Source organism: Balaenoptera physalus (assembly GCF_965194825.1).
Source record: "Balaenoptera physalus genome assembly, chromosome: 9".
In the NCBI taxonomy this organism is placed as follows: domain Eukaryota; kingdom Metazoa; phylum Chordata; class Mammalia; order Artiodactyla; family Balaenopteridae; genus Balaenoptera; species Balaenoptera physalus.
This window is the reverse complement of record NC_138888.1, coordinates 30,853,073-30,880,359: the sequence shown is the minus strand read 5'-3', so window position 1 is coordinate 30,880,359 and position 27,287 is coordinate 30,853,073. Positions and strand designations below refer to the sequence as shown.

The window sequence follows — 27,287 nt, the reverse complement described above, 5'->3', positions numbered from 1 at the left end:
AACAAATATAATATTACACAATTTCCAAAGGAAATCATTTTACTTTGATATCTCAGATTCAGAAATTCTGAAGTAAAAATAAACATGAAATTTCAAATAGGGAGTGTTTGGGATGATCATATTTCTTACAAAAATATTTGGAAGGAAAATCATAGAATCTGATATAACACTTATGAAATAAAAGGAATTAAAGTTAACAATAAAATATTCCTGATAAACATTACAAATATTTCATTAGATGGACAAATTCTGAGAATCAAGAAGGAAAAACTCCGAAACACAATATTTATTTAAAAGACAATACAGTTTGTGTTGAAGATGTTGTTTGCTAGGGAGAAATGGCTTAAAAATGGAATGGAAAAATGTAACATTCTTAATTGATTGGACTGGCAAATCAAGCGGTATTGAACCACTTGCTTCTCTCAAGGAGTATGCAAGATACCACACAAAAATTTAATTTTATTTAGTTTATTAATATGATCCAAACAGACTTAGTTTAAGAAGTGAGCAAAAGACACAAAACAAGATTTGGCTAATCTATACTATACCAAGAGAACCAAAAAAGGTGACAAGATTTTCAGTTGGTGACAATTTTACGATGGAAAGTTAGTTTATTAACTAATATAAAAATACATGTACAATAGCAACTGTGACTCAGATTGAGCCAGTATGCAACACGTGTGACACCCACCATGGTCAGGGAGGTACTACAGGGACCTCACACCCTCCTCAGCTGGTTCACACTATCTGGCCTTTGCCCTGGAGGCCCACAAAACACCCCTCACAGCACAGAGTTTGCAGCCAATTACATTTTCTCCTCAGTCTACAATCAGTTGTGTACCATTTCTATGTTTCCCATAGCCTCTTTCTTTTTAGATAGTGACAGAGCTCAAGGAAAAAACTCACCTGGCCAGTGTTAGCAAGGAAGGGGGAAAAAAAGTACTTTGAGATGGGTTCAGGGTAGTTTGGGACTCAGACTCAGATAAATGAGGAGACTAGAATGGGCACCATCAGAAAGCACTGAGGTCCATGGGTAATTCACAGAAAAGGACAGAACGAGATAACGCAGAAAGGTAGGAAGGACCACTGTTACATCTGGGAAGTCACACCAAAGAGAAATAAAGAGGAAGAAAACTGGAATGGAGAGTACTTCCTTTTACACCTTTATGATGAAAACATTAAAAAAAAAAAAGGAATATAGAAACCAAATCAACAATTTTAAAAAGTAAAATAACAAAGAATATTTCAATAAAATGAAATACAGAAGGAGATAAAGAATTCTTTTACTTCCACTTGACTTTATCCGTAGTTTTTAAGAGGTTATATTAAGTCAGGCCAGCTTTGCTCTATTTGGGGGTCGATACATGTTATCAGATGTTTCTGAGGAAAAGACGAGAACCCGACTGACATCTCTCAGGCAGCCTGGGAGGAGGGGGAGGGGAGGAAGGGGACGTGTGAAAGGAAAGTCTCCAAGAGCTTCACCCTCACCCTTCATGCCCAAAGTGTCTTTAACCTGCACGTTAAATGTCAGGTTCAGATCTCGGAAAACCATGGTCACGGAGCCCGACAGGATTACGGGCACAAGCTCGTGGTGCTTAGTGTGCCGCCCAGACCACGAAGCACAGGAGCAGCTCGAGAGACACATTTCCATGCAGAGAAGTGGAAGAAGCTCTACACACCAAAGGCTCTGCTTTGTAGGGTCTTTCTATATCTGGAGGTAATGCTGTCATCCCTTGAATCTGCAAAGGAAAGAGCAGACATTGCCACTGAGTGTGTGATTTAAGAGCAGGACTGCGGCCAAGCTTGCTCGGCCCTTGCGCTTCTGCGGGGCTTAAAGGGGCGGTGGTATGGATGCTGAAGTTGTGCACCGTCCGGGTGTCAGAGCCTTAAGGATTCCCAGCGAGGGGGCGAAGAGGGCCGGACACGCCTTTGGGAAAGAAGAGATAGAAAACACGCTCTTTTTTTGAAGGTCTCATCCCATCTTATTCCTTCTTCAGCCCAACTTTATAGTTTTAGAATAGATTGCCTTCTTCAAAGGAAGTGGAATCAGGAGTTTTGGGCCAATCTAAGTAATCACTGAATAAATTCGCAGACATATCAAAAGACAGCTGGACCACTGGGTTTCTGGATATCTGTCTGTTCCTTTGATTGTATCTGCTGTGGATTCAGGTAAGATGTAACATCTGGTTTCCCCGAAGACTAAAACAAAGTGGGGCTTACCGACCACTCCGCGTTGTCTGTCTTGGAACACCTCACGTTCACCGGCAGGCTAAGGACAAGCTTATTGAAGGCAAGACCTTCCTTTTTAGTCCATTTAAACTTATTCATTGCATCCATGAAAGAAAGGTTTTTATACTGCTTGGGGCTTTTAATAATGAAAGGCCAGGTCCTGAATTTAAAATAAATAACCATAATTAGTCATATTCAGAACAAAAGCATTACATGTTTCCGTCACTTTTCAACATTCTAAAATAGACTTCACACTTGCTCATTTTTACACAAATAGATAACCTAATGCAAAGCACTGATGAACTCTTAAGCAGTTGCTAGAAGAAATACATATAAAATAAGGAGTCTTTTAAAAAAAACAAAATTCCTCGGTTTAGTAACAGATGGGTATTACTTTTAAACAAATCATTTTGGCTTAGAAAGCTTCCCCAGAGCCTCACAATTCCTCACGTACTTGTTTTGGTTCTAGTTAACAATATAACTGGTAAGCATTCAGTTCTGACAAGTATAATGCTAATGGTGTAATGAAGAAACGTATAGAATCTCAAAAGGTACTGAATAACGTTGGAAATTTCAATTCCATACTGTTGAAAAGCCTGACCCCTGCTGGCTGCCCTGTTTTAGCTTGCCTAAGTGACAAAAATTTTTTTTTAATTTGAAATTGAACCAGTGTTTTTAATATTCCACTGAGAAAAAAGCACTCTACAGATGATACACTCTGCTTCTACTTGCTGCTCTAAAAAAATATATGTTAAATGTCCAAGAAAGAAGGACGAAATCACAGAAGAATGACATGACCAGCTTCAAGAGGTACTCTTCAGGTGATATCTTTCATTAAATATAAGTTTGATATTATTGATTCTTGAAAAAAGGAAAAGTGTTAAGTGTTGGCGTAGCTCAGAAATTTACATAAACTACTCCACGGACCTTCCAGGAGATTATCATGGGTAACCAGTAGGTATTTGGCTCCCTTGATACCCCAAGAGGAAGTTCCAGTGATTTTCAGTAATTAACAATGAATTAACCTCCAGCTGAGGAATCTACATTTTTAATATCTGATCTTCACAATTTCTTCATTTAATTATGTCACTACCGACTCTCTCTCTTACACACATAACCTACTCAGGCACATTGAATATTATCTTTTTAATTAAATTAAACATCCTTTATTAATCTTTTACTGTTACGAAGATACATTTTTAATGTTTAAAATAAAATCATTTCCTCTGTACTCTAATAAGTAAGACAATGAATAATACAATAGGTCATATATGAGAATCTTTATATTCTTTATTCCTAACCTTCTTTTTCCTTTAATTAAAGTCAATATATCTTTGTTGAGTTTTAAATGTACTATTTTGCACAGAGACCTTAAAGTACCATAGAGAGCAATCACCATCATACTACATTAAACATATCTAGCAATGACCTTAGATCTATAACATTGTAAATTAAATACACTGTGAAGACTCGTGGAGATACAATCCAGAATTAGTATAAAATAAAACCTGTACATGTAAAAACTTGTATAAAGTAAAAATCTGACTTGAAAGGGGCCCATTATATTTACATACAATGTCCTTTTAAATACACTAAAAGCTTTATATTTCATTAAATATAAAATAACTTTAAATCAAATATTAAAAATCAAATTTACTTTTCAAAGAGATACAGTATTTGTCTTGAAAAAAGGAAAATCAACTTCATCACCAGGGAAATGCTGGGGGTTAGTGGGGGTGGGAGGTGGGGGGCGGTGTGGAGACCATCAGCCTGTAATCACCTAAAACACCACAAGGTGGCAATGGAATCTCTGCTAAAGCACTAAGGCGGACTAAATGCCCTAAATTTTCTGCAGCCTTGCTGGTAAGAGTGAATAGTGTATTACATACATAGATGAAATCTTAAGAAGTTTTACTGCTAAACCAAATTAGTAAACTAGTATCCATTTGAGATTTCACAGTATAAAATGACAGAAGAGGTATAAACACATTTATTTACTTACTATAAATATATGGAAAAGGATGTAGGAAAGGGCAAACCCAATGAATCCCATGTCGGAGCCAGCATGACAGGCTGGGTGAGGAGAAGCATGTCGCAACCTCCCTGACCTGGCATCTTGTCTCATTTTTATTGTCTCCTTTCCCTTCCTACTAAATGTGTTCAGGCTCCTACTCTGTAACATCACACCAATCTCCTAACCTTTCCAGCCTGTCCTACACCACATTTCCAGATTACCATGAGAGAAAAGAGAAGGAAAAGACAGAATGAGGAGAAATCCTGGAAAAGTAAATATTTATCCTGAGTATTTTTCCTTAAAAGACTAAGCTGTAAACCAGAAACAGGTGATGTTGAAGTAGCAAGTTCTTCTGCTCTCACTGGCACTGGGACTTAGTTATTAGAAACATTAGGAATGTTCTAGAAATTAAGACAGTTACGTTTCTGCACATCTGGGCAGTGTCCAAATGACTACCCAGATATACATATAAATAGAAGGGTATTATTTATATATCACTATAGTTGATAAAAAGGATTTAATATTGATGAGTAATTTTCCTTTGTAAGCTTAATTTAATTGACCAGTTGAATTAAAAATACACAAATATGGAATAAACTTAGACTATCCAAAATAATTTTGGAAAAAGAAAAAGAATGACAAGTTTGGAGACTTTTACACATTACACACTCTTATTTCAAGATTTACTATAAAACTATAATAATAATCGAGTGTGGTATTATAGTAAAGCTAAACATGTACCACAATGAAACAGAACTCAGAGACCAGAAATTGTCAGTATATGGTGAAATGATTTTCAGCAAACCTTCCAGAGGAATTATATAGGAAAAGGGTAGTTTTTTTCATCAAATGGTTCTTGTACAACTTGATATCTGTATGAAATACAATGAACCTCAGCATATACAACACACAAAAAATTATTCAAAATGGATCATCAACCTAAAGCTAAAACTGTGAAGTTTTTAGGAAAAAAAACAGGAGAAAATCTTCACAACCTTGGGCAGGCAGCAATTTCTTACATGGGATATCAAAAGCACAAAACAAACCAAAAATGATAAAACAGACTTCAAAAAATACAGTTGAAAAAGTAAAATCAAGCCAGACTGGGAAAAAATTATTTGCAAACATATACCTGACAAAGATTTATATCCAAAGTATAAAGAACTCTTTAAAATTATGAAGGACTCTTACAACACAGTAATTTTTAAAAAAGTAACCCGATTAAATGGACAAGAATTTGAACCATCATGAAAGAACATATATAAATGACTAATAACCATGTGAAAAGAGGCTCTATGTCATGCGTCACGGGGAAATGGAAAATAAAACTACAATAAGATACCACTGCATACACATTAAAATAGATAAAATTTAAAATATGGAAAATACAAAATACATTGGGAAGATTGTTAAGCAGCAGGAGATCTTATTAATCTGGTGAAAATGTAAAAAGGTACGCTATTCTGGAGAACATTTTGAGAGTCTTACGCAGTAAACATAAACTTAGTGTACAATCCAGGGACTCCACCACTAGGTGTTAACCCAGAAATTGAAAACATATGTCCATACAAGGATGAACACAATCATGTTCATAGCAACTTTCTTCATAAAAGCCACAAACTGGAAAGAATCCAAATGTCTTTCAACTGGTGAATCGATAAATGAATTTGGGCATATACACACTGGGGAATACTACTCAGCAGTAAAAAGCAAAGGACTGCTGATACATACATACATATATATTCATATATGTATATGAATCTCAGTATATATTCATCAGTGTAGATGAAGCTCAGAAACACTGTAAGTTAAAGAAGCCAGGCACAAAATAGCATATACCATCTTATCCTATTTTCATAAAATCTAGAAAAGATCAAAGCCAATAGATAGTGACAAAGCAGTTTCATGGTTTCCTGGAGCTTTGTGTGGAGGGCGGATTGTCTCCAGAGGTGTGAGAGAAGTTTTGGCGGTGATGAAAATGCTTTATATCTAATTTGTGATGTGTTTAAGTAGAGGTACATATCTGAGAAAACTTGAGAACAGTATACTTAACCATAGGGCCATTTTATTGTATGTATGTTCTACCTCAAGCAATTTGACTTAAAAAAAAAAAAAAAACATAACAAACCGACAAAAAAGACACAGTGTATACTTTACCAATCAAATTGTTAAAAGAAGGAAACCAGGAAATCTGACTTAACAAGGCACAACTCCTAATCCTCTCGACACTCCCTGAGCCAGTGAATGTTGTGAAGCACCGAGTAAAGCTCAATCTCCCTGATAGAAGCAAAAGCTTGAGAGCTGCAACAGATTTGACAGCATGATATAAGGCCTGGGACATTCCCTTATGGAAAGGCATTCAGCCCTAACCACTTAGTAACCATTCTCTAATAGATTTTTAATAAAATCTGAGAAAGGAATAACCCATGCATTGTGATATAGAGTCCCACCTCTACACACACAGCCCTTTACCCTCAAAATATAGAAAAGGAAGTACATAAAATACATCACCCAAACTTCAAACTGGAGAGAAAAAAAACTACTCTCAGATTTGCTTAGAAGGTAGTAAAAATTCACCTATATTTTACCAGAGCAAAGAGAAGTTTTAAACAGAACTGGCTCAGCGTAAGCAAGAAATGACAAATAACCATGCAAACTTAGGGTGAAAGGAAATTATATCACATTTCATATAAAGAGACAGAAAAAATCAATTCTAGAAGAAGATATAAATCAATTATACTGGAGAGAATTCCCACAAGTGTTTCACGCTGTAAGTTTATTTAATAAGAACATGAATTCAATTAAACAAGAGCTCAAATAAAAGATGATAAAACAACAAAATGAGATGAAAAGAGGGACAGCAGACTAAAGGAAATAAATTTAAGACAAAAAAATTAATACCAAATAAGTTAGAAAAAACAGGAAGCAGAAGAGCACTTCTGAAAAATTATGGGAAAATGCTTGAGAAAAATCCCAAATAGATTAAAAAAATGTTTGTAGATATAAGATAAAATTTTCTTGAAATGAAAAAAACAAGTGAATATATGTACTGAAAGAACACTTTGTGTTTTGGGAAAATTTGATTCATATGCTCAACACTGAAATATGTTCAATTTAACTTATGAATTCTCCAGGTAGAGGAAGAATGAGCCCATTCATCCAAAGACATCTCCAAAGGGGGAAAAAAACCCCTATGACCCCAAAATATTATATCCATCCAAATGCTGCCCAAATATAAATGCAGAAATTTTCAAACATAAAAGAACTCAGGGCATAAAGCACATGGAAGCCCTTCTTGATTGAGCAACTTGAGGACAAAACCCTGAGGAATCAAATTAAAGAACTCAGAAATGCAGAAATCATATAAAGATTAGGGATTAGCACTGAATCTATAAAAGTTGCACTAAATATTGTGGAAATTATGTTTTAGAATTAAATGTGAAAATTAAAAATCTTGAGAATACAAAAATTCTTATATAAATAATAAATATTTGGAGGTACAGAAGGGAGGTTGGGAGAAAATGTGAAAGTGTGAATGTCCTCATCTTTATGATCTAAAACTGAAACATGTTTTTAAAAAAATGTGTTAATATCTTTTATGATCTATTTTCTCAACATTTGAGAGCTCCTTTATACAATATTATCTCTTGTAGTTAAAAACAATAGCAATGCTTATTTGTTCAACAATTATTCAATTTTGATTTAATTTCTTTTTCTTCTGATAAATTAAAACAAAATTAAATTTTAATATTTTTGTTTAAAGCACTGCACAAATTATAATCTTTCTAACGCTACTCTATTCATCTTCATATAAATACCTACATAGAAAAATGTCTGTAATGACATTCCATTAATGTTAGTGTTGCTTATTTCTAACAGAATTTGGGGTGATTGCTTTCGTCCTCTTTTTTCTTTTTAATTTATTTATTTTTGGCTGCGTTGGGTCTTTGCTGTACGTGGGCTTTCTCTACTTGCGGCAAGCGAGGGCTACTCTTCATTGAGGTGTGTGGGCTTCTCACTGAGGTGGCTTCTCTTGTTGCGGAGCACGGGCTCTAGGCGCACAGGCTTCAGTAGTTGTGGCATGCGGGCTCAGTAGTTGTGGCTCGCGGGCTTAGTTGCTCCGCGGCATGTGGGATCTTCCTGGACCAGGGCTCGAACCCGTGTCCCCTGCACTGGCAGGCGGATTCTCAACCGCTGCGCCACCAGGGAAGCCCCATCCTCTTTTTTAAAACCTTTTTCTGCATTACCTAAACTCTTTATAATAAAGCCTGTGTGACTTTTACACCTTATCAACATAAAGTAATTTTTTTCCTGCAAAGAAAAATACAAACACCTCTCTTGGTTTTTTTTTTAAGAAATAGAACAAATAAGGCAGGAACTTTCCATCACATAAACCTCACTGGAACCACACAGACAGTGGTGATGTATATAGTGCAGCAGAGAATACAAATTTATCTGAGCTCATTGTCTACTCTGTTATCTGATCTTTGGGAGTTTTTTGTTTTTCCTTAAGCCTTGCCAGATCTGTAGGAGGCAGAGAAAAACTGCATCCCCCCAAACAGACAAATCCTGAGACAGGATGTACTTGTCTCTATCTTTCCACCAATGCATCCTTTAATCCTAGAATTGCCACAGAATGCTTAAAACAAAACTGGACACCTAAATAGTCCCTACATTAAAAGCAAAAATAGGAGATTCTAGGTTATATGTTTTATAATATTCCTGTTTAGTATTGTGTCCTAAAACCAAATTAGCGATATTCTTATAAGCAAAACAGAAAAAAAGCACTCAAACCATTTCTCTCTTTCTGATCTTTTCACCAGAACCTTGTTGGTTTGGCCTTTAATGATATTTATGTCAGTGTGATGATGAACTAGACTTGAAAGTCTGATTTAAAGTCCAAACATGTATTTTATAACAGAGGCTCTTTTTCACTCATATTTTTGAAGAATAACTATATTTAACCATGTAGTTAAATGGTTTTATGTGGGCAATAACATCTCAAAACTGGCCTTGTTCCTTGAAGCAACTCTCCCTGTCTTTCGAAGTGATGAAAACCCCAACTTCAATATTTCCTGAAGGAGACCAAACGTGCGGACACTGGCAGAGCTCGTTGGGACACAGGAGCTGAACGTTTCAGAGGCTTCACGCAAGTTGAACACACAAAAAAATAACTGGACCACAGAACACATTTCATTCATCTTGTAAATACACGGCTTTGAATGTTCATCCAACATTCACTCCAACATTCTCTTGATTAGGAAAAGTTTCTAGTCAATACGTTAAAAATATTCTAAAGGGAAAAAAAAACTACTTAAGTCTTAGTAAGAAACAATATAATCTCAATATTTTAAAAACAAGACTACATCCTACTGTTTTTAGAATGACGTTTTATGTGCTGTTTTGATTTTTATTGATATTTTATTTACTTATTTGCAATGTAGTTATTGATTGTGAACAAAAAGGCACATGTATCAGCAACCACAATACAAACCCCAGCTCCCCCATTTAGTATGTACTCTATGAGGTTGAACAGATTTTTAATCTCTTAGCTTCCATTTCCTTCTCTAAACTGGGATTGCAAATACTGCTCTACCTATTGGAATTGTGTGAAAATAAATTAAATGAAATCATGTATGTGAAAATACTTCATAACCTACAACCTAATTTACACCAGCATTTTGTTATTTGTATTTTGGTAGATACAGACTTATTGTCTAGTGGTCATTGGGTTGTCTGGATAAGAACTCAGTAGAACATATCTATGAATAGCAGGTTTAATTTAAAAAGAAGAGTGTTTTTAGTTCCTAATTTATAATCCCTATAAAATTTTGGAACAAAAAGGAGACCATAATTATATTCTCCTTCAGATCTGCATTTTACCACATCCTCATTAAGAGTTTATTTAACCTCTCCTTAAATACACCCCCTCAAAAATCTATGTGTATCTTTTGCCTAATTACATCAGTCTTTTTCATTTTGAAAAATCCTAATCATTAGAAAATTCTTCCTTATATTAAAATAAAATCTACACTTCAAAATTTCTACCAGCCACCCTAATTCTTCTTTGTGGCACTACTAAGAATGGATAAAATCCTTTTATTCTACATCAACCTTAATATTAATAATAATAATTAATTAATAATAATTCTCAATTTCTTCTTCAAACATGTTTCCCTGCACCATTCACATATCATTACTTTCCCTTTACTCTTCTCTTTCCCTCACCATCCCCCAGAGATGCAGTCAATCAACAAGCCCAGAGAGTGCTACCTTCAAAAGCTAACCTGATTGGAACCATTTCTCATGAACACTACTGGCGCCATCCTGGTCCAAGGCACCCTCACCTCTCAACTGGACAATCACAAGTCTCCAGGTAGATATTATTCTTTCCAATCTTGCCCTCCTAGAGTCCTTTCTCAACACAGTAGCTAAATTAACATACTTAATCCCCTATACCCTATAATAGCTTCTCTTCGCACTTAAAACCCAAAGTCCTTATGTTGCCTATAAAGTTCTACACTATATGGTCCCACTTGCTCTTAGACCTCCTCACCTACTCTCTGCCAAATTTCACCCTGCTTCAGCCAAACTCACCTTCTTGCTGTTCTTTGAACATGCTAGCCTCATACTCGCCACCCATTATACTGGCTTTTCTCCCTGAAGAGTATACTTGCATATCTTTCCTTGGCTGGCTCCAGATCACCGAGGTCTCTGCTCAAACATCACCTCCTGCTATGGTCTGAATATCTGTGTTCCGCCACCCCCCGAAATCCACATGTTGAAATCTTAATGTCCAGGGTGACATTATTAGGAGGTGGGGTCTTTGGGAGGCTCTGTCCTCATAAGTGGGATTAGTGCCCTTATAGAAGCGGCTTGAGAAAGCTCCCTTGACCCTCTGCCACATGAGGTCACTGTGAGAAGATGGCTGTCTGTGAGGAAGTGGGTCCTCTCCAGATGCTGAATCTGCCAGAATCTTGATCTTGCACTTCTCAGCCTCCGGAACAGTGACAGATAAATTTTCTGTTGTTTATAAGCTACCCTGTCTATGGCAGTCATAAGAGTCCAAATGGACTAAGACACCTCCCGAGAGACGCTCTCACCACCCGACTGAGAACAACTATATACTTCCTTCACTGTCTTGATTATTTTCATAACATCTTTTAATATCTGAAATTTTATATTATGTTGTCTATTTGCTTATTACCTCTTCCCCACTCTAGCACACAATCTCAAGGGAGCAGGAATAATATTTCTCTTGTTTATCATTTTATCCCAAGTCATTTCTATTATATGCAATTGTGCAGAAAGAGTTAACACAGCAGGCCTGAGACTGCCATCCTTAGGAACACCTGTTTGGAAGGCTGACCTCTGGCTGGCATCAGTGAACTTAAATAGCAAACAATTTCCTATAAGGACATAAAACTTTCTCCAAATGATAAGAGTAATTTACTGTACCTAGACTGTCTGTACAAATGACGCTGTTTATGTTGAACACTTGCTTTCCTTCTGGGAGTCTGGAATTTTGCTATTTGCTAAGCAGAGGGCACCTATGTGACCAGCCCCCAGTAGAAACTCTGAGCACTGAGTCTCTAATGAGCTTCTCCAGTTGACAACACTTCATATGTGTTGTCATAATTTGACGTGGGTGGAATTAAGCACACCCTGTGTGACTCCACTAGGAGAGGTCTCTTGGAAGCTTGCACTTGGTTTCCTGTGGACTTTACCTCATGTGCCTTTTCCTTTTGTTCATTTTTCTTTATGTTCTTTCACTGTAATAAATATTAGCCATGAGTACAACTATAAGCTGAATCCTTTAGGTCTTCCTAGAAAACTACTGAAGCTAAGAGTAGTCTCAAGGCCCCTGGACACAACAAGCAAGAAGGTCCCTTGGACTCCCCAGTTGAAAATAATCAAATAGAACAGCACATAAAGGAATCCCATAACATGGTGATGAATCTAGTATGAAAATAAAGCCCATCCTTACCCCTGCCATGAAATCTGTTTACTACTTACGTGACTGGCCTGTAGATCTCCTTAACACCAATGAACTGAAGTTGTTCCATAATGTCTGGGATACTTGCACATCGAGTAAGATTAATTCGTGGGTAATAAAGAAGGTATGAGAGACACATTTCATTCCTGGTGCTTAATCCTCCCTGAAAATGGAGATACTTTATTTAGAAAAATACATGTTCCACCGACTCTGATACTTATAGCACACAAGCTGCAAATGTTATGCAGTTTCTTCCCATATTGAAATGTCATAAATCTTAAAGCTGAAAAATAATCACTTAACGGCCAATTTGGTTTTTCAACAGATAGCGGCACATTTAAAAATTAATAAAGTTATTTCCATCTCTTTAAAAGCTGCCTTTCTTAAATAACTTAATAATCTCCTCAAAGTTTAGTGTATGTGATGTAAACTTCTCACCACAGTGAACATTCCAGAGGATGTTCAGTAACAAGATACCAATCGGTCAGTTTGATGGAATCTTTGCCTGATTGATTGCACTGAATTTTCCATAATCTTGCTGTCATGTATATAAACATCAGCAGCTGCATACCACAGGGGAGGCACAGGTCACAGTTTGAATCTAAGTAGTAAATTATGTACTAATTAAAAAAGAAGAACAGCATCTGGAGTTGCTACAACAATGTCCAATTTTCAACCAAAAGTTATTAAACATGAAAAGAAACTGGAAACTATGATCTGTATTCAGGACAAAAAGTTAGTAGAAATTAATTGTGAGAGGACATGGATGCTGGATTTAGCAAAGACTTAAAAACAGACATAAATATATGTAAAGAGCTAAAGAAAGACGTTCAAATAATTAAAGGTAAATATGTTAAAAATGAGTGAACAAATAAGGAATGACATCAGACAAAGGAAAACATTAGAAAAAGGAACCGAATAGAAATTCTAGAGTTGAAAGGTACTATAACTAAATTAAAAATTCATAGGATGAGCGGGACAGCAACTTGACATGGCAGAGGAAGGAAGCCGTGAACTTGAAGATCAATCAATAGCAATTTCCCAACCCAAAGAACAGAGAAAAAAAGACTAAAGAAAGTGAAAACACCTCAGAGATCTGTAGGATAATATTAGATGTTCCATGTGTGTAATTTGAATTCCAGAATAAGAGGGAAGAGAAAAAAAGAATAGAAAAAAATATTTGAAAAAAAAAGGTGGAAATCCTCCCAAATTGAGTGAAAAACATTAACTTACAGACCCAAGAAGCTCAATAAATGCCAAAGTAATTATGAAGACAGCCATACTTAGACACATCATAGTCATATTGCTGAAAGCCAAAGACAAAGAGAAAAGCTTGAAAGCGGCAAAGAAAAACGATAAATTGCATACAGGGGAGCAGTAATACAGTGAACAACTGACATTTCATCGATGGAAGTAACAAAAAGATATTGGAATCACATTTTCAACTGCTCCAGGGAAAAAGAAATTAACCAAGAATTCTGCATCCAGCAAATCATCTATCTTTCAAAAGTGAAGGTGAAAAACATAGTAGTGTTGTTCACAGTTATACATTAATGTAGTGGCTAATATGCAATGATTTTACAAATTGCAAAACAGAATGCTTCGCACTTGATGCAGGATTGGGCAAAAGGAGAAGCTGATCTGCAAATGAGGTGCAGCTGACACCTCAGTAAATATATTTAATCTGTCCTTGAGCTGGGATGGCTATTCAGAGTTATACCAAATTGTAGGAAGGGAATTGGGCTTTTGTATTCTCACATTAACCAGTCATTGGCTGCTGGCTGCCCCACTGAAGAGAGTATAGCTTTAAGTGGGTCATTCCTTGACTCCGATGGCAATGTCCAGTGAGGGACACACTTCTGCTTTTTTTCTATTGTATGTTTGTCTTATGTTATGGATTTATAGAATCTATTTTATATGCTGGATACTAATGCTTTATGTATTGCAAAATTTTTTTTTTCAGTTTAGAACTTATCTTTCCACTTAATAGTGTTTTTTGGGTAACCAAAAGTGTTAAGGTAATCAAATTCATCAATCTTCTAATTTATAGTTTGTGCTTTTTATGTTCTGTTTAAGAAGTTCTTACCCCAAAGTACTAAAGTTATATTTATATATATTTCTCCTAATGGTTTTAATATTTTGTTTTTCACATTTTAATGTTTAATCTACCTGGAAATGATTTTTTTGTGTATTGTGGGAGATAAAGATGTAATTTTATTTTTGTCATCTGGATACCCAACTGTGCCAGTAAATTCTTTAATGAAAAAGTCCATCCTTTGCCGCTTATCTGAATGCCATTTCTATATTAAACCAAGTTTCCACGTAGGGGGTTTGTAGGTCTGTTTCCAGGATCCCTATTCCGGCCCACTCTTCTAACTCTGGACCCAAACCACACTATTAATCACCATAGCTTTAAAATAAGTCATCAAATCTAGTAGCTTGTTTCCCATCTTGTTCTTTTTAGTAGTGTCTTGCCAATTCTTAACCCTTTGCTCTTTTATGTAGATCTTACAATCAACTTGCTCCGTGTAAAAGCTAAAACTGTAAAATTTTTAGAAAATTTTTTTTAAAACAATAGGAGAAAACCTTTGGCTAGGTGAAGATTTCTTAGTTAGACACCAAAACCCCAAATCATAAAATCTCTCTGATCTTTCTTTACTGGAATTATATCAAATTTATAAACCAATTTAAAAAGAAAGATTATCTTTGTTTCACTGAGCTTTTCTCTCCATGAACACAGTACCTCTTAATTTCTTTAGGTAATCTTTAATGTCTTGCATAATGACTAATAATTTTCTCCATAGATATCAAACACATCTAATGTTATTTTATTTCTATAGGATGTGTAGCCTTAAATTGAATTTTCTTGAGATAATTTATTGTATACTAAAGTACAATTAACTTTAGATTTATCAGTTTGGGGGAGGTTTTGATGTGGAAAATTACAATATCTGTAAAGAATGTGTTTTACTTCTTCGCTTCTTCCTTTCTGATCTTTATATCTCATTTTTTTCTTTTCTACTACGATATTGAATAAAACCAGTGATAATAAATATCCTTGTCTTCTTCCTGACTTTAAAGAATTACTTCTAGTATTTCACTTAGTTTGATATTTGCTATAGATTTTTCACAGCTAATCTTTATCTGGTTAAGGCAATTCTCTCCTATTCCTAGTTTGCTAAATGTCCTTTATTCCCCCCATGACTGACAAATTTTATGAATGCTTTTTCTGCCCCTATTGAAGTGATCATAAGTCTTTTTCCTTCAATCTCTTAATGTATAATGACATTAGTGTATTTTCTAATTTGAACCAATTTTACATTCCTTAGTAAAGCCCAAATCAGTCCTAACGTTACCATTTTTATATAATGCTGGATTTGGTTTGTCAATACTTTTTGTCAAAGTTACTTCCCTCTGGTGCATGTTGTGGACCTTTCTCGTATTGCCCATATCAAGTTTCAGTATTAAGCTTATGCTAACTTCATAAAATGAGTTGGTAGAAGGTGTTCCCCCTTTTTTTGTGCTCCCTGGAAGAGACCGAGGAAGGCATGAGTGATTTATTTCTTGAATGTTTGGCAGAACTCCCCAGTAAATCTGTTGTGGCCAGATTTCTCTTTGGGTCAGAAGCGCTAAGGTCATGGAATTTATTCTTCCTTTTGAAGTCTCGATTCATCTAAGTCCAGACTCACGCGCATGGTCATTAGCGACCACAGGTCTTTATTAATAATATTGGGTGAGGGAAAACTGAAAGACTAAGTATAGCTTTTCATGAAAGGGTCACTAAATTATACTGCAAATATTACCAAAGTATCATTAGTTAATCTGATAAAATGCTAAAACAGCTCTGATTTCACTTTTATGATGATTCATGTTCAAGACATTCAGGAATTTTGCTTCCAAATGTGAATGCTTTTCACTTTTTTCTCTTCTAAAATCAAAGTTTATTCCTTCTCCTCCACAAAAAAATTTTAATAATAATAAAATTCTTCTTACCCAAGTCATCCGGGATCTATCTTTTGTGTTGTAGCGACACTCAGTAATTAGATTATCTCCCTAAAACATAAAAGTAGAAGCTTTCAGATTGGAGTTTCATGCTGTTTTATTTATCTAATACATTTGTAAACAGTTTAATTTGCTATATGAATGCATGCATTAAGTAATTTGATTCATAAGAAGACCTTTGATCTATTAAATTCTAGGTTTGCTAGTATAATAAGCAAGCAAACAAACAAATAAGACTCTCTTTGTTCAGGCCAGACTCCACCATGTTCTAGCTGCATGATCTTAGGTAAGGAAATGACTCAACTGGGCACAATTTGTTCATCTAAAAAATAATGATAAAAATAGCACTTATCTTGCACAGCTGTTGGGAGGAGATTACATGACAGAACACACATTTAGTTCTTAGTACAGATGAAACACTTCATAAATGTTAGCCACAGATACCAGTTATTGTGATTATCTCTTCATTTACATTATTTTCTTTAGAGGTCCTTAGGTGTTCATTTTCTTAAAACAGATTTATGAGGCAAATTACTAGTAATTTATTTTTCCCATACTTTCCAACCTTTTGAACAGTTCTGCACGTAATGAAAATAATTTTTTATGGCTCCCCAGTCAGGTAAGTGGACAGGCTATTCATCAGAGGGAGTGAGCTCTGGGTAATGGCCCCCAGATTTGTCCTCCCTGCCTGGATATTCAGAGAGCCCAGAGATCAGTATCTCAACATATTAACACCCTACTTATGGCACACCAGTTACGTGTCACAAGGAGTTCTGAGATAACCCAATAAAACTGGTTGGAGAGTCCCAAGATAAGACAACACCATAAAATGGAGGGTAGTCCTTAAGAATCTTGAGATCACTGTTTCTCAAATTTCATCTCCAACTCTCAGGGTGTGTCAGGGGATTTCTGCATGTAGAAAAGATATTGCTATTACTCTCACTTCATAACTAGTATAAGTATCTGACTTTTAAGAAGAGAATAAGGGGCTTCCCTGGTGGCGCAGTGGTTGAGAATCTGCCTGCCAATGCAGGGGACACGGGTTCGAGCCCTGGTTCTGGGAGGATCCCACATGCTGCGGAGCAACTGGGCCCGTGAGCCACAATTACTGAGCCTGCACGTCTGGAGCCTGTACTCCGCAACAAGAGAGGCCGCGATAGTGAGAGGCCCGCGCACCTCAATGAAGAGTGGCCCCCGCTTGCCACAACTAGAGAAAGCCCTCGTACAGAAACAAAGACCCAACACAGCCAAAAATAAATAAATAAATTTTTTTTAAAACCAAAAAAAAGAGAATAAGGGTAGGAATTTATATAACTATTGAGCTTGATGGCCATTAAATAAAAAATTTGACAAAATGAAGCATCATAAAATTTTTAAAATTCCTCATTATTATAAAGCATAAAATTCTCTTCTGTGTCCTTCCACTAGAACCCCAAGTACTGTTGCAAGCTGGATTACACACAACAGAATAATTAGCTATGTCCAAATATCTTTGTCAAATGAAAGAATTACCTTATATTCATTTTTACTGAAATGAAACTTCCAAAAACTATCTTATGTTGAAAGCAAACTTCTGATCTTACCATTACCTGAACTGCAAGCCAAAGGATTGTTAACTGGGGAGTCAAGTAAAAAAAGAAAAAAAAAAAAGATGCTTACAGCACAAAACCCAAGTTTTTATTTCCTTTTTAAATCAACAACTTGAGCTGCCCCTGGGAATAGTAAGAAAAATGAGTTTCAATTTGGGAAAACAGATCAAACACATTCCATGTGGCTTGTGCAACAGCCATGGTGGGTGGCTTTGAGGATATGGATGAGCAATTTATTTCACCAATAGAAACCTGGCTAATTCTCAGCAGACATATGTCTCAGGACTTTGATGACATTCAGTGAAAAAGAACAAAACAATCATACTGGTAAGATTGTTCGTTCTTCCTTAAGGTACTGAAACTCCTGGAAATTGAAGTCAAAATCATCATCATAAGCGAGTAATCTCATTTCCTCCCCTTTGCGAAAATGACGCAGCCTGATGCCTCTGCCTGCCAGGTGAGCGTGGAGCAGAACAGCAAACACGTGGATGCCACTTGGCTTTTCAACTTCCAAAGCCTGCAGGGGACACAGGGGACACAGGGGACAGAGGCCTGATTAGCCCAAGTAAGCTCAGACGGTTCACCTTAAAACACACTTGCAGGGGCAACGGAGAAGAAAAGCTTACACGATTTAAGTGAATGCATGAGCTGCCAGACAATTTGAATTTGGATTTTTCCTGACTTATACCTAGCAGTGTTATCTTTGTGAAGCAATACTGGCTGGGAGAAAAGAAAAGGGACTAATGCTTGCTGAGGACCAACTGGACCACTTCTAAATATTACCTTTCTTTTTTCTTCTTTTAGTAGGTAAGAAAGCAGTCAAAGCTCCTGGCAAAAAGATTCCAGTATGTTGGTAGCTTGCACGTTGAAAACTCTTAAAAGGAGAATCTATTCCCACTTTTCCAGATAAGAAAACTGAACTGGGAGAGTGAAATTAAATGAAATGCTCATGGTCCTACAGCTAGTGGTTGATGTCATGGCAATTTAATTCATGGTCTAAATGTCTTAAATAACTCAGAAGAGCACAATCTTTCCACTCCACCAGTCTGCCATACTATCTACAACCACAATATCCTATAATTCATAAAGAATACTATCCATGTCGAAATACTTTAATTCAAGAAAAAAGAACTATAAATGGAAGCAGCCATTATGAAATACTTTTATATGGTTTTCTCTTATCCAATATGTATTTTTATATTAGTTATTCTTGCTCTTTGGTTAAAGAAGGGAAGGCAACTATAAATCAGAGAAAATGAGAAAAAAATGAAAATGAATCATGGAAAAAACAAATATGGGTAAAGATAAAGTTGAGAAAGGAGAAGGGGACTACACAAACAAAGGTCGAAATTGTAAAAGAGAAAGTGAAGTATCCACTATGAAACAATCAAAGGAGGGGAAAGGAAGCAAAACACCCTGAAAATTATTCCTGTCTTTAGAATTCTACACCTGTAGTCTTCAAGATTTAAAAAAGCAATAAAGGTCCTGCAAAAATTGTAAATAATTGTTTTACAGCATGACAACAAGAAAAAGATTAATAATAAACTAACTTGGAATTTTCCAAGCATAGTTTCAAGAGCATAGATGAATCTGGAAACAACAGCTCATAGACTCAGACATAGCATACCTCTTCCAGGCATTCCAGGGTGCAGTGACCCTCAGACCGGAAATCAGGCAGGCCTGGAGGGATTGTGTGGAAGAGGCTTACCCAGAGGCCAGCCTCAATCACCCCAGCGTCGTATTTCCTTATATCTGTCGTGTGAAATAACCTCAATCCAGAATTATCTATTAAGCCTGGAACGAGCATTTAAACAAGAATCATTCAAAGTGAGTTTAAGTTCTTAAAAAAGAAAAAGTTTTCCATATTCATTTGAAATGGGTTCATTGGCTTTTCTTAAAAATCTCACAAGGGAAAGGAATACAAGCAAAGATTAATGGACGGCAACATTCAGCTTCAAAAAGAGGAATTAAAAGATGAGTCACCATATGGTCTGCAACCATTCTTGACTTACACAGCATACCATGGGAGACACGTTTGTGTTGACTAGCTGATATATTCCACAATTACCTAACATGAAGACAGAATGAAAATTCTAAAGTCATTCATTAGAATATAGAATAACTCAACAGGAGTTTTATTTTATATTGTTTTGAGGTGAAGTTCAGTAACATTTACATAGAGGTGAAAACCCCTTGGTCTAGAAACCACCTGGTGATGGAGAAAAGTACTAATGGTTAACTTTCTTTATAGTTTATTACCAGTCTTTTAATAATTCATCAGTCGTTCTATCAACAAACAGTTATTAAGAATCTATAATGTGAACAGCACAACAACAGGCACAGTGGGGAGGAAAGATGAATAAGACACATCTCTTGCCATGACATAGTTATCATAAGGACGGACAGTATGAGCCCCAAACACTTCATAAATCCGTTCCACTATAAAATTGCTTCTTCTCTGCAGTGGTGACTTACCTACCTGTGACTACCGAACTGACCTTTGGATCAATTAACATATATATAATTTTGTATTAATTGTTGTGATTATTTTATTGTTTCTCTTTTCCACTACACTATAATGTCCATGAGGGTGGGGACATTATGTTGTTAAACACAGATCCAGCACATCATTGGTGCTCAGTATTTGCCGAAAAATTGCACGAATCAGTGTAAAATAATAACTTTAAGTTTCTTCTGTTGATAATTTCATATTAAATCCTTCAATTTTTTGGCTTTGGAATATTACATAGTGAATTCAGGTGTAAATACTTACCTCTCTTCATTCCAACATCATATTACACAGTGTCACTGCATAAATATTTTTGAGTATATTTATGGTTTGCCTATCACACAACAAAATGCTTAATATTTTCTAGTGTGATGAACGATAGTTTTTTATATATGCTTTTAGAAAGAAAATATTTTGTAAGCACCATGTATTTGGGACTAATTTACATCATAAAGGGAAAAGTCTATTATTCTACTTCCTGGTAAGTAATATGCAAATTGCTTTTTAAAATTAGTGATCACATGCGCCCATTTGCCTGGTTCATCGCTGGTTAATGACTGCTGTCCCAGTGTAACTAATAATAGTGCCCTTTTTCATTCTAAAAAAAGTATCCTAATTGGATGACAAATGTATAGGTTAATTCTTTCTACCACTGGATGTTATTTTATTTTAAGTCTGTTTAACTCTGTTAAAATTAAAAGTTACAAAACTTTAAAAATCATAGGTAGAATGTATAAAGAATACACTCACCTTCCTTATATGTTGGATTGTCGTAATGGACTTCCAGGAGCACATAATGAGGGTCTAACGGAGTGCCGAGGGATAATCCAACATGAGGTGGATAGGAAAAACCCTAAACAAGCAAAATTCCATGACATACTGTCCTGTGAAAGTCCCTCAGAGCTCTGCTCCACCCAAAAGCCAGCCATTCTCAACGATATTTCAACGTTCTTCAACTCCATTAATCTATAGTTGATCAAATAAAATGGCTTAAGGGAAAAATTACTTCCTATGGAAAGAAAAATAAACCACCCTCATATCAAAAATAGTATATAGGGCCTCCCTGGTGGCGCAGTGGTTAAGAATCCACCTGCTAATGCAGTGGACACGGGTTCGAGCCCTGGTCCGGGAAGATCCCACATGCCACGGAGCAACTAAGCCTGTGAGTCACAACTACTGAGCCCACGTGCCACAACTAATGAAGCTCACGCGCCTAGAGCCTGTGCTCCGCAACAAGAGAAGCCACTGCAATGAGAAGCCCATGCACCGCAATGAAGAGCAGCCCCCTCTCACAGCAACCAGAGAAAGCCCACGCACAGCAACGAAGACCCAACACAGCCATAAATAAATAAATACATTTAAAAAAAAAAAGTATATAGAGTTTTACATGTAAGTGTTAGACTCGTAGGGGGAAAAATGATCAATTAACTTCGTTACATCTCAGTAATCATTGGCCCACCTCTCCACCAATGGCCCACGCAAAAATGACAGTCTCGCAGGTGAGGAAGGCATCGGGCATGTTAGGGTGGTAGCACTCGTGGCCGTGGTCCAGGACGCTGTCGCTGAAGTTGCTGCTGCACTGATAGAGCAGGATGTGATGGACCAGACTCTCGTGGCCTCTCTGTATCACGGGCTTAACCTAAGCAAGCACAGGTGAGAGGGAGGATGCAATGAATAAAAACACCCTACAACACCCTACGATAAGCATGAAACTAGCATAAATGATTATTAGTTTTTCAAAGGAATAGTTTTCTCAACTATGTAACGGTTACGTGGCTGAAGCATAATTTGTTCTGGAGATGATGACAGTGATGATGATGACGGCAGCGGCAAAGACAATGGCAACAGCAAAGATGCGATAACCATTTACTCCTCCAAGAATCCTAGGACTTCACTAATCTGTTGTTTGCTTTTTAAACTCACTGTTGTTTGCCTTAACATTCTGCATAGCAGCTGTTTCAAAACTGGCTTGCTCTCTTCCAGGTTTTACTTTGCCCTGGCACTCTCTGTCTCTCTCTGTCTCTCTCTCCATCTCTCTGTCTCTGTCTCTCTGTCTCTCTCTTTTTCACATAGAAAAAAAAATCACATAGGCATAAACGCCTTCAGTCTCCCTCTCCACCACCTCAAAATGTTATCTTTACCCATCCCTACTGGCAGTAATAGATCATGTATCACCTATCTATCTATCTTTCTATCATCTATCATCTATCTATATGGTACAGAGCATAGTGCTAGGCGCAAAGGAGGGCTCAATAAAGGATATTTTTATTTTAGTGATTAAAATCAAATTCTAACAAGAATTTTACCATTAGAACTTAGGAGAGAAAAAGTCACTGTAGCGATGCGCTCCTGTGACCCTGCTCAAATTAGAAGAAGGAAACTGGTGAAAATAGAATAAGTGTAAAGTTGGTCCTGAAAGCGTGATTTCGGTGACTATGCTCCTTCCATTGTCCCTTCTGTAAGTTCCCTTAAGAACATTGTCCGGGAACCCAGAATGAGCTTAGCACATCCTAACAACCCAAAGAGCCTTATATCCAGAGGAAGTGGACGAGCCCTGTACTTAGCTTAGCTGGGCTATTGGTGTTGCCATTAGTTACAGGGTTCTTTGAACCTTCTGTTCATCTGCCAAAGAAGGCCTGGTGTGTTCCTAAATTTCCAAGAGTTCAGCTGTCTTAGAGCTCATCCACATTTGTGCTTTTAGCCCTAACTACTCAAATGCAAACAATTCATTTTAAAATCCTTGCTTTAGACAGTCATAAAGATGAAGTGTTTTCAGCTATTTTCCCCTAAGTCTCTCCATTTTGATTTTCTACATAGTTTTCTTTATATATATATATGTTTATATATATGAAAATCTAAGCAGCCAAAGAGAGAAGCAGTAGGCAGTGAGTAGAGATCTGAATGGGCAGCCAGGGGTTCAAGTTTTTAAATCCAGCTTTTCTTTTGTGTTGCATAGAGTCCTGCCACACCTAACCCACACGTACATTTTTAAAATCACATTCACAGAAAATGACGTTGCACATGGTTGTGTTTGCACTTGCCTCATCTCTAGAGAGTCGTGTGCCCTGAAGACAGAAACTATTTTCTATTTTGCTTGAAAATGACGGTTATTGTTCAAGCATGGTTGCATAATATATAACAAGTACACAGAAGGACAGCCCAGGATTTCTACGAGATTGTAGTTTCCACATTTAGTTTGAGCTTTTTTGCAAGCACTTATTTGGGCGCCTCAGTACTCCAAGGGGGACAGGAAACTGCTAATATGTCCATAGTAAAATATTCAGGCACATGTGAGATTTTTGCTCTCTGCCTTCTAAGTTCAGGCAGAACCTGTAGGTTGTACCGAGCTCTACGAGGTAGGTCCTGGATAGCAGCCCTTAGGGCAAATGAGGGTTGGCTGTTGCCAAGGCAGCTACATAAACTAGAGGCCTTCATAATGGCACAGGAAGAGGGCGCTAAGGGAGGGTGGGGGGCAGAGTATGTGAGGCTGGGTGGTGCCTGTCTTAGAGGAGCTTCAAATAAACTTCTTAAAAAAGAACTCTTTAAGAACAAGTCCCTTTTGTATGTATAAAGGAAGTGCTGAAGCCAACACCAAGTTGCCAAGATAACAATGCATTCTAGGAACAATAATAGTAACATCTTTTATTTAGCACCTACTAACTACCAGCCACTATTGAGTCATTTCACATATTTCATTTACTATTTATAACAAATCTATAAGGTAAATGTTATTGTCTCCATTTTACAGATGAGAAAACTAAGACTCAGAGGTTTAGGCAGCAAGTTCAAAGTACCATGGCTAGGAAGTGGTGGATGGGGATTTGAAACTAGGCTGGTCTGACCCCAAGGTCAGTACTCTTCTGCTGCAACACGTCGTTGAAGGAAGATATGTTGGAGATGCACCAGTGACCTTGGGGGTTGCTACCAGTGAGCGGGCGGATGAAGGGTTTCACATAAGGCAAGTTGCCGACAGCTGTCAGGCAGATGTCAATGCCAGAAGGTGCTTTCAGAGCCACTGCTGAAAATCCCCATGCAATACTGCCATCAGGAGAGCAGTGCCGGACTGGGAGGGAGCGTCATGCCTGGGGCGTCTCCTGCCCTCCTTGTCACCCAGTCCAAGTACCCTTAGCCTCTAGGGAGAGGACACAGACTGTGACCTTTAACTGTGCTCTCTCCTAAAGAGAGCAAATAACAACGTCTCTCCTCGAAACCCAGTGAAGGCTTTAAGGAGAATTAAATTGCAATCCAAGCCCCAGGTTACAAATGGATAGTACAGCCTAGAAAATGAGGATTTTCTAAGAAAAATACACTCATAAAACAAGAAGGAAACTTACTGCAGGCAAACCTAGGTACTGATCATAAGAAAATATAAGAAGCCTTGGAAGAAGCGAAGCCCTTGGAAAAAAAGAATTTTTTTTCTACTGTGAGACGAAAGAGACAAAGAAAGAGAAGTGCCTGAGAATGATTTGTAAGGATAACTACTGAATAAAGGGGCCACAGACGTGGGAGGAAAAATACGAGTTATCAAACTCCTGAAAAGAGGAGAATTTCTTGATAGAGAATTTTAAGTTGACCATGGGGGATAATTAAGCGAGACACCAAGAATATCCCCGTGGATGGGAATAACCCGGTAGTGCAGGGTCCAGGTTCCAGGGAATGTGAGCTCCTTGATGAGAGCGGGACAGGGCCACTGGCTTACGGTGCCCAGCACAGGAGAGAATTTCCCACAAAGCCTCCTGGCATGCTTAAGAGCCTAGTGACGCCAGTGCACGGCTACCAATCACCAAATGACGGCTGCACGTTATCTTTTGCTGCCACGACCAGTTCCACAAACATCTGAAGCAGTCATAGCACTTGAGTTTTATCCCCTGTTGTGATATCCTTCATTTCTCCCAAGTAAGGCTGAGGCAGAGACCAGCGAGTACATCTGAGGAAGGAGAGTGAGGGGCACAAGGGGTCCATGCCTCACACTGCTTGCTGGGTGAATGCAAGCACTCAACACTACTCTTTCTTGTGCTCTTGGTTAACTGTCCACAGGAAAGAATCTTCCTTTTGCATCACTGCCTTGTTTGAAACAATGGTGGAGTTCTATACTTTTGTATTTAAATATTTCGGAGACAAATAAGGCTTGTTTGTCTATCAGTGCTATAAGGGGCAGCACTTAAAAAGGATTTCCTATTTTGATTACTACTTCATAAGTGTCACGTTATTATCACAGTCAAAATGGGAATGCCAAAAGTTGCCTCTATTCAAAAAAATATTACAATGATAGAAATTGTCAAAGAAGGTCATGGCAAGATAAAGTACACAAATATAAATAAATTGGTCTTCCTGAGACCGTAATGAACATTTAATTGAATTTTGCTTTTAGTTGGCTATATGCCAGCAGAAGAAATAAATAAAAAGAAATATTTTTTAAAAGTGCCTATGGAAGTGGGTGGCAATGACACCCACCTGATGACATATTAAACTGTGTGATTGATCAGTGTTCTTGCACACAGATGGAATTTACAGACCTAGAACAGATGGTAGGCCTGTACTCCCACCTTCATATGCAAAAGAAGCCAGGCAAGGATGGCCTGGCAGCTGCGGGTTATCTGTTAGCATGGGTGCATACTAAAAAACAGCCAGAGAACAAAAACGCAGATGAAAAAGAGAGGGAAGTCTTCAACCTGAAGGATTTTAGCAGGTAAAACAATCCCTTCAGTTAGTTCAAGAAACTGGAACTTTGGGATACTCTTGAGAGGACTTAGCAGTAAAAAAGAGAAGAAGAAGAAGAAAAAACAAGAGCTGCTAAGCATAGCCAAGACAAAGATGAAAATTAACACTGACGATAAAATAACCTAGATATTGAAAAGCCCCAGATATTTAAAATGTTTCTCATTACCCCATCTTTTCTTGACCTCTTTAGTCAGGTCAAAGCAAAGTCCCTGCAACACACAGATTACTTCATAACTACTTATTGAATGGAAATGAAGTGACTACTACCTTTTTCATGAAGCCAATATTAAGGAGGCTGTGTCATCAAATGCAATGCCTCTTAACTTCCTGATCATCTCAACTCCAGTGACTTATGCTGCACCCCACTTCCCTCACCATCTCCCAGAGATGCAGTCAATCAACAAGTCCAGTGAGTGCTACCTTTAAAAGGTAGCCTGATGCCAAGGAGCAACTAAGCCTGTGTGCCATAACTACTGAGCCTGCGCTGTAGAGCCCGCGAGCCACAACTACTGAGCCTGTGTGCCACAACTACTGAGCCCGCGTGCCACAACTACTGAGCCCGTGTGCCACAACTACTCAAGCCCACGTGCCTAGAGCCCGTGCTCCACAACAAGAGAAGCCACTGCAATGAGAAGCCCGCGCACCACAACGAAGAGTAGCCCCTGCTCACCACAACTAGAGAAAGCCCGTGCACAGCAACGAAGACCAAACACAGCCAAAATAAATAAATAAAATAAATATATTTATTTTAAAAAAAGGTAGCCTGAATGTAACCATGTTTTCTCAACTTTCAAATATCAATTACCTTAGTACTAACACTTGCAGAAAGAAACCTATTTTTTGCTTAATTCCCCTACACTGGGTTGAGCAATGTTCCTCCAAAATTCATGTCCACCTGGAACCTGAGAATGTAACCTTATTTGGAAATAGGGTCTTTGCAGATGTAATTAGTTAAGATGAGTTTCCACTGGCTCAGACACACACACACACATACACACACACACACACACACAGAAATGGCCATGTGAAGACAGAGGCAGAGACTGAAGTCAAGTTGCCACAAGCCAAGTAACCCCAGAAAGCAGCAGAAGCTGAAAGGGCCAAGGAAGGTTTCTCCCTTAGAGCCTTCTGAGAAAGCATGATCCGGTCAACACCTTGATTTTGGAGGTGCCAAAATCTCTGGCTTCTGGCTGCCAGAGCTCTGAGAGAATAAATTTCTGCTGTTTC

At 37.5% G+C, this 27,287-nt stretch overlaps 1 protein-coding gene across 2 annotated transcripts in view; it reads right to left on the bottom strand.

Moving 5' to 3' along the window:
* Positions 1–268: 268 nt before the first annotated feature.
* MOXD1 (monooxygenase DBH like 1) overlaps positions 269–27,287 on the bottom strand; it is a 77,891-nt gene continuing 50,872 nt past the window's right edge. The window contains exons 5-12 of one of the 2 annotated variants that reach the window (XM_082474702.1): positions 21,799–21,978; positions 21,090–21,192; positions 19,458–19,624; positions 18,156–18,347; positions 16,233–16,292; positions 12,260–12,402; positions 2,221–2,389; positions 269–1,739 (exon numbers count right to left, since the gene is read on the bottom strand). In XM_082474702.1, coding sequence (XP_082330828.1) covers positions 1,596–1,739; positions 2,221–2,389; positions 12,260–12,402; positions 16,233–16,292; positions 18,156–18,347; positions 19,458–19,624; positions 21,090–21,192; positions 21,799–21,978 — 1,158 coding nt within the window. In that variant the 3' untranslated portion in view covers positions 269–1,595. The remainder of the gene's footprint in view (positions 1,740–2,220; positions 2,390–12,259; positions 12,403–16,232; positions 16,293–18,155; positions 18,348–19,457; positions 19,625–21,089; positions 21,193–21,798; positions 21,979–27,287) is intronic. The other variant, XM_082474703.1, reaches the window with a different exon arrangement.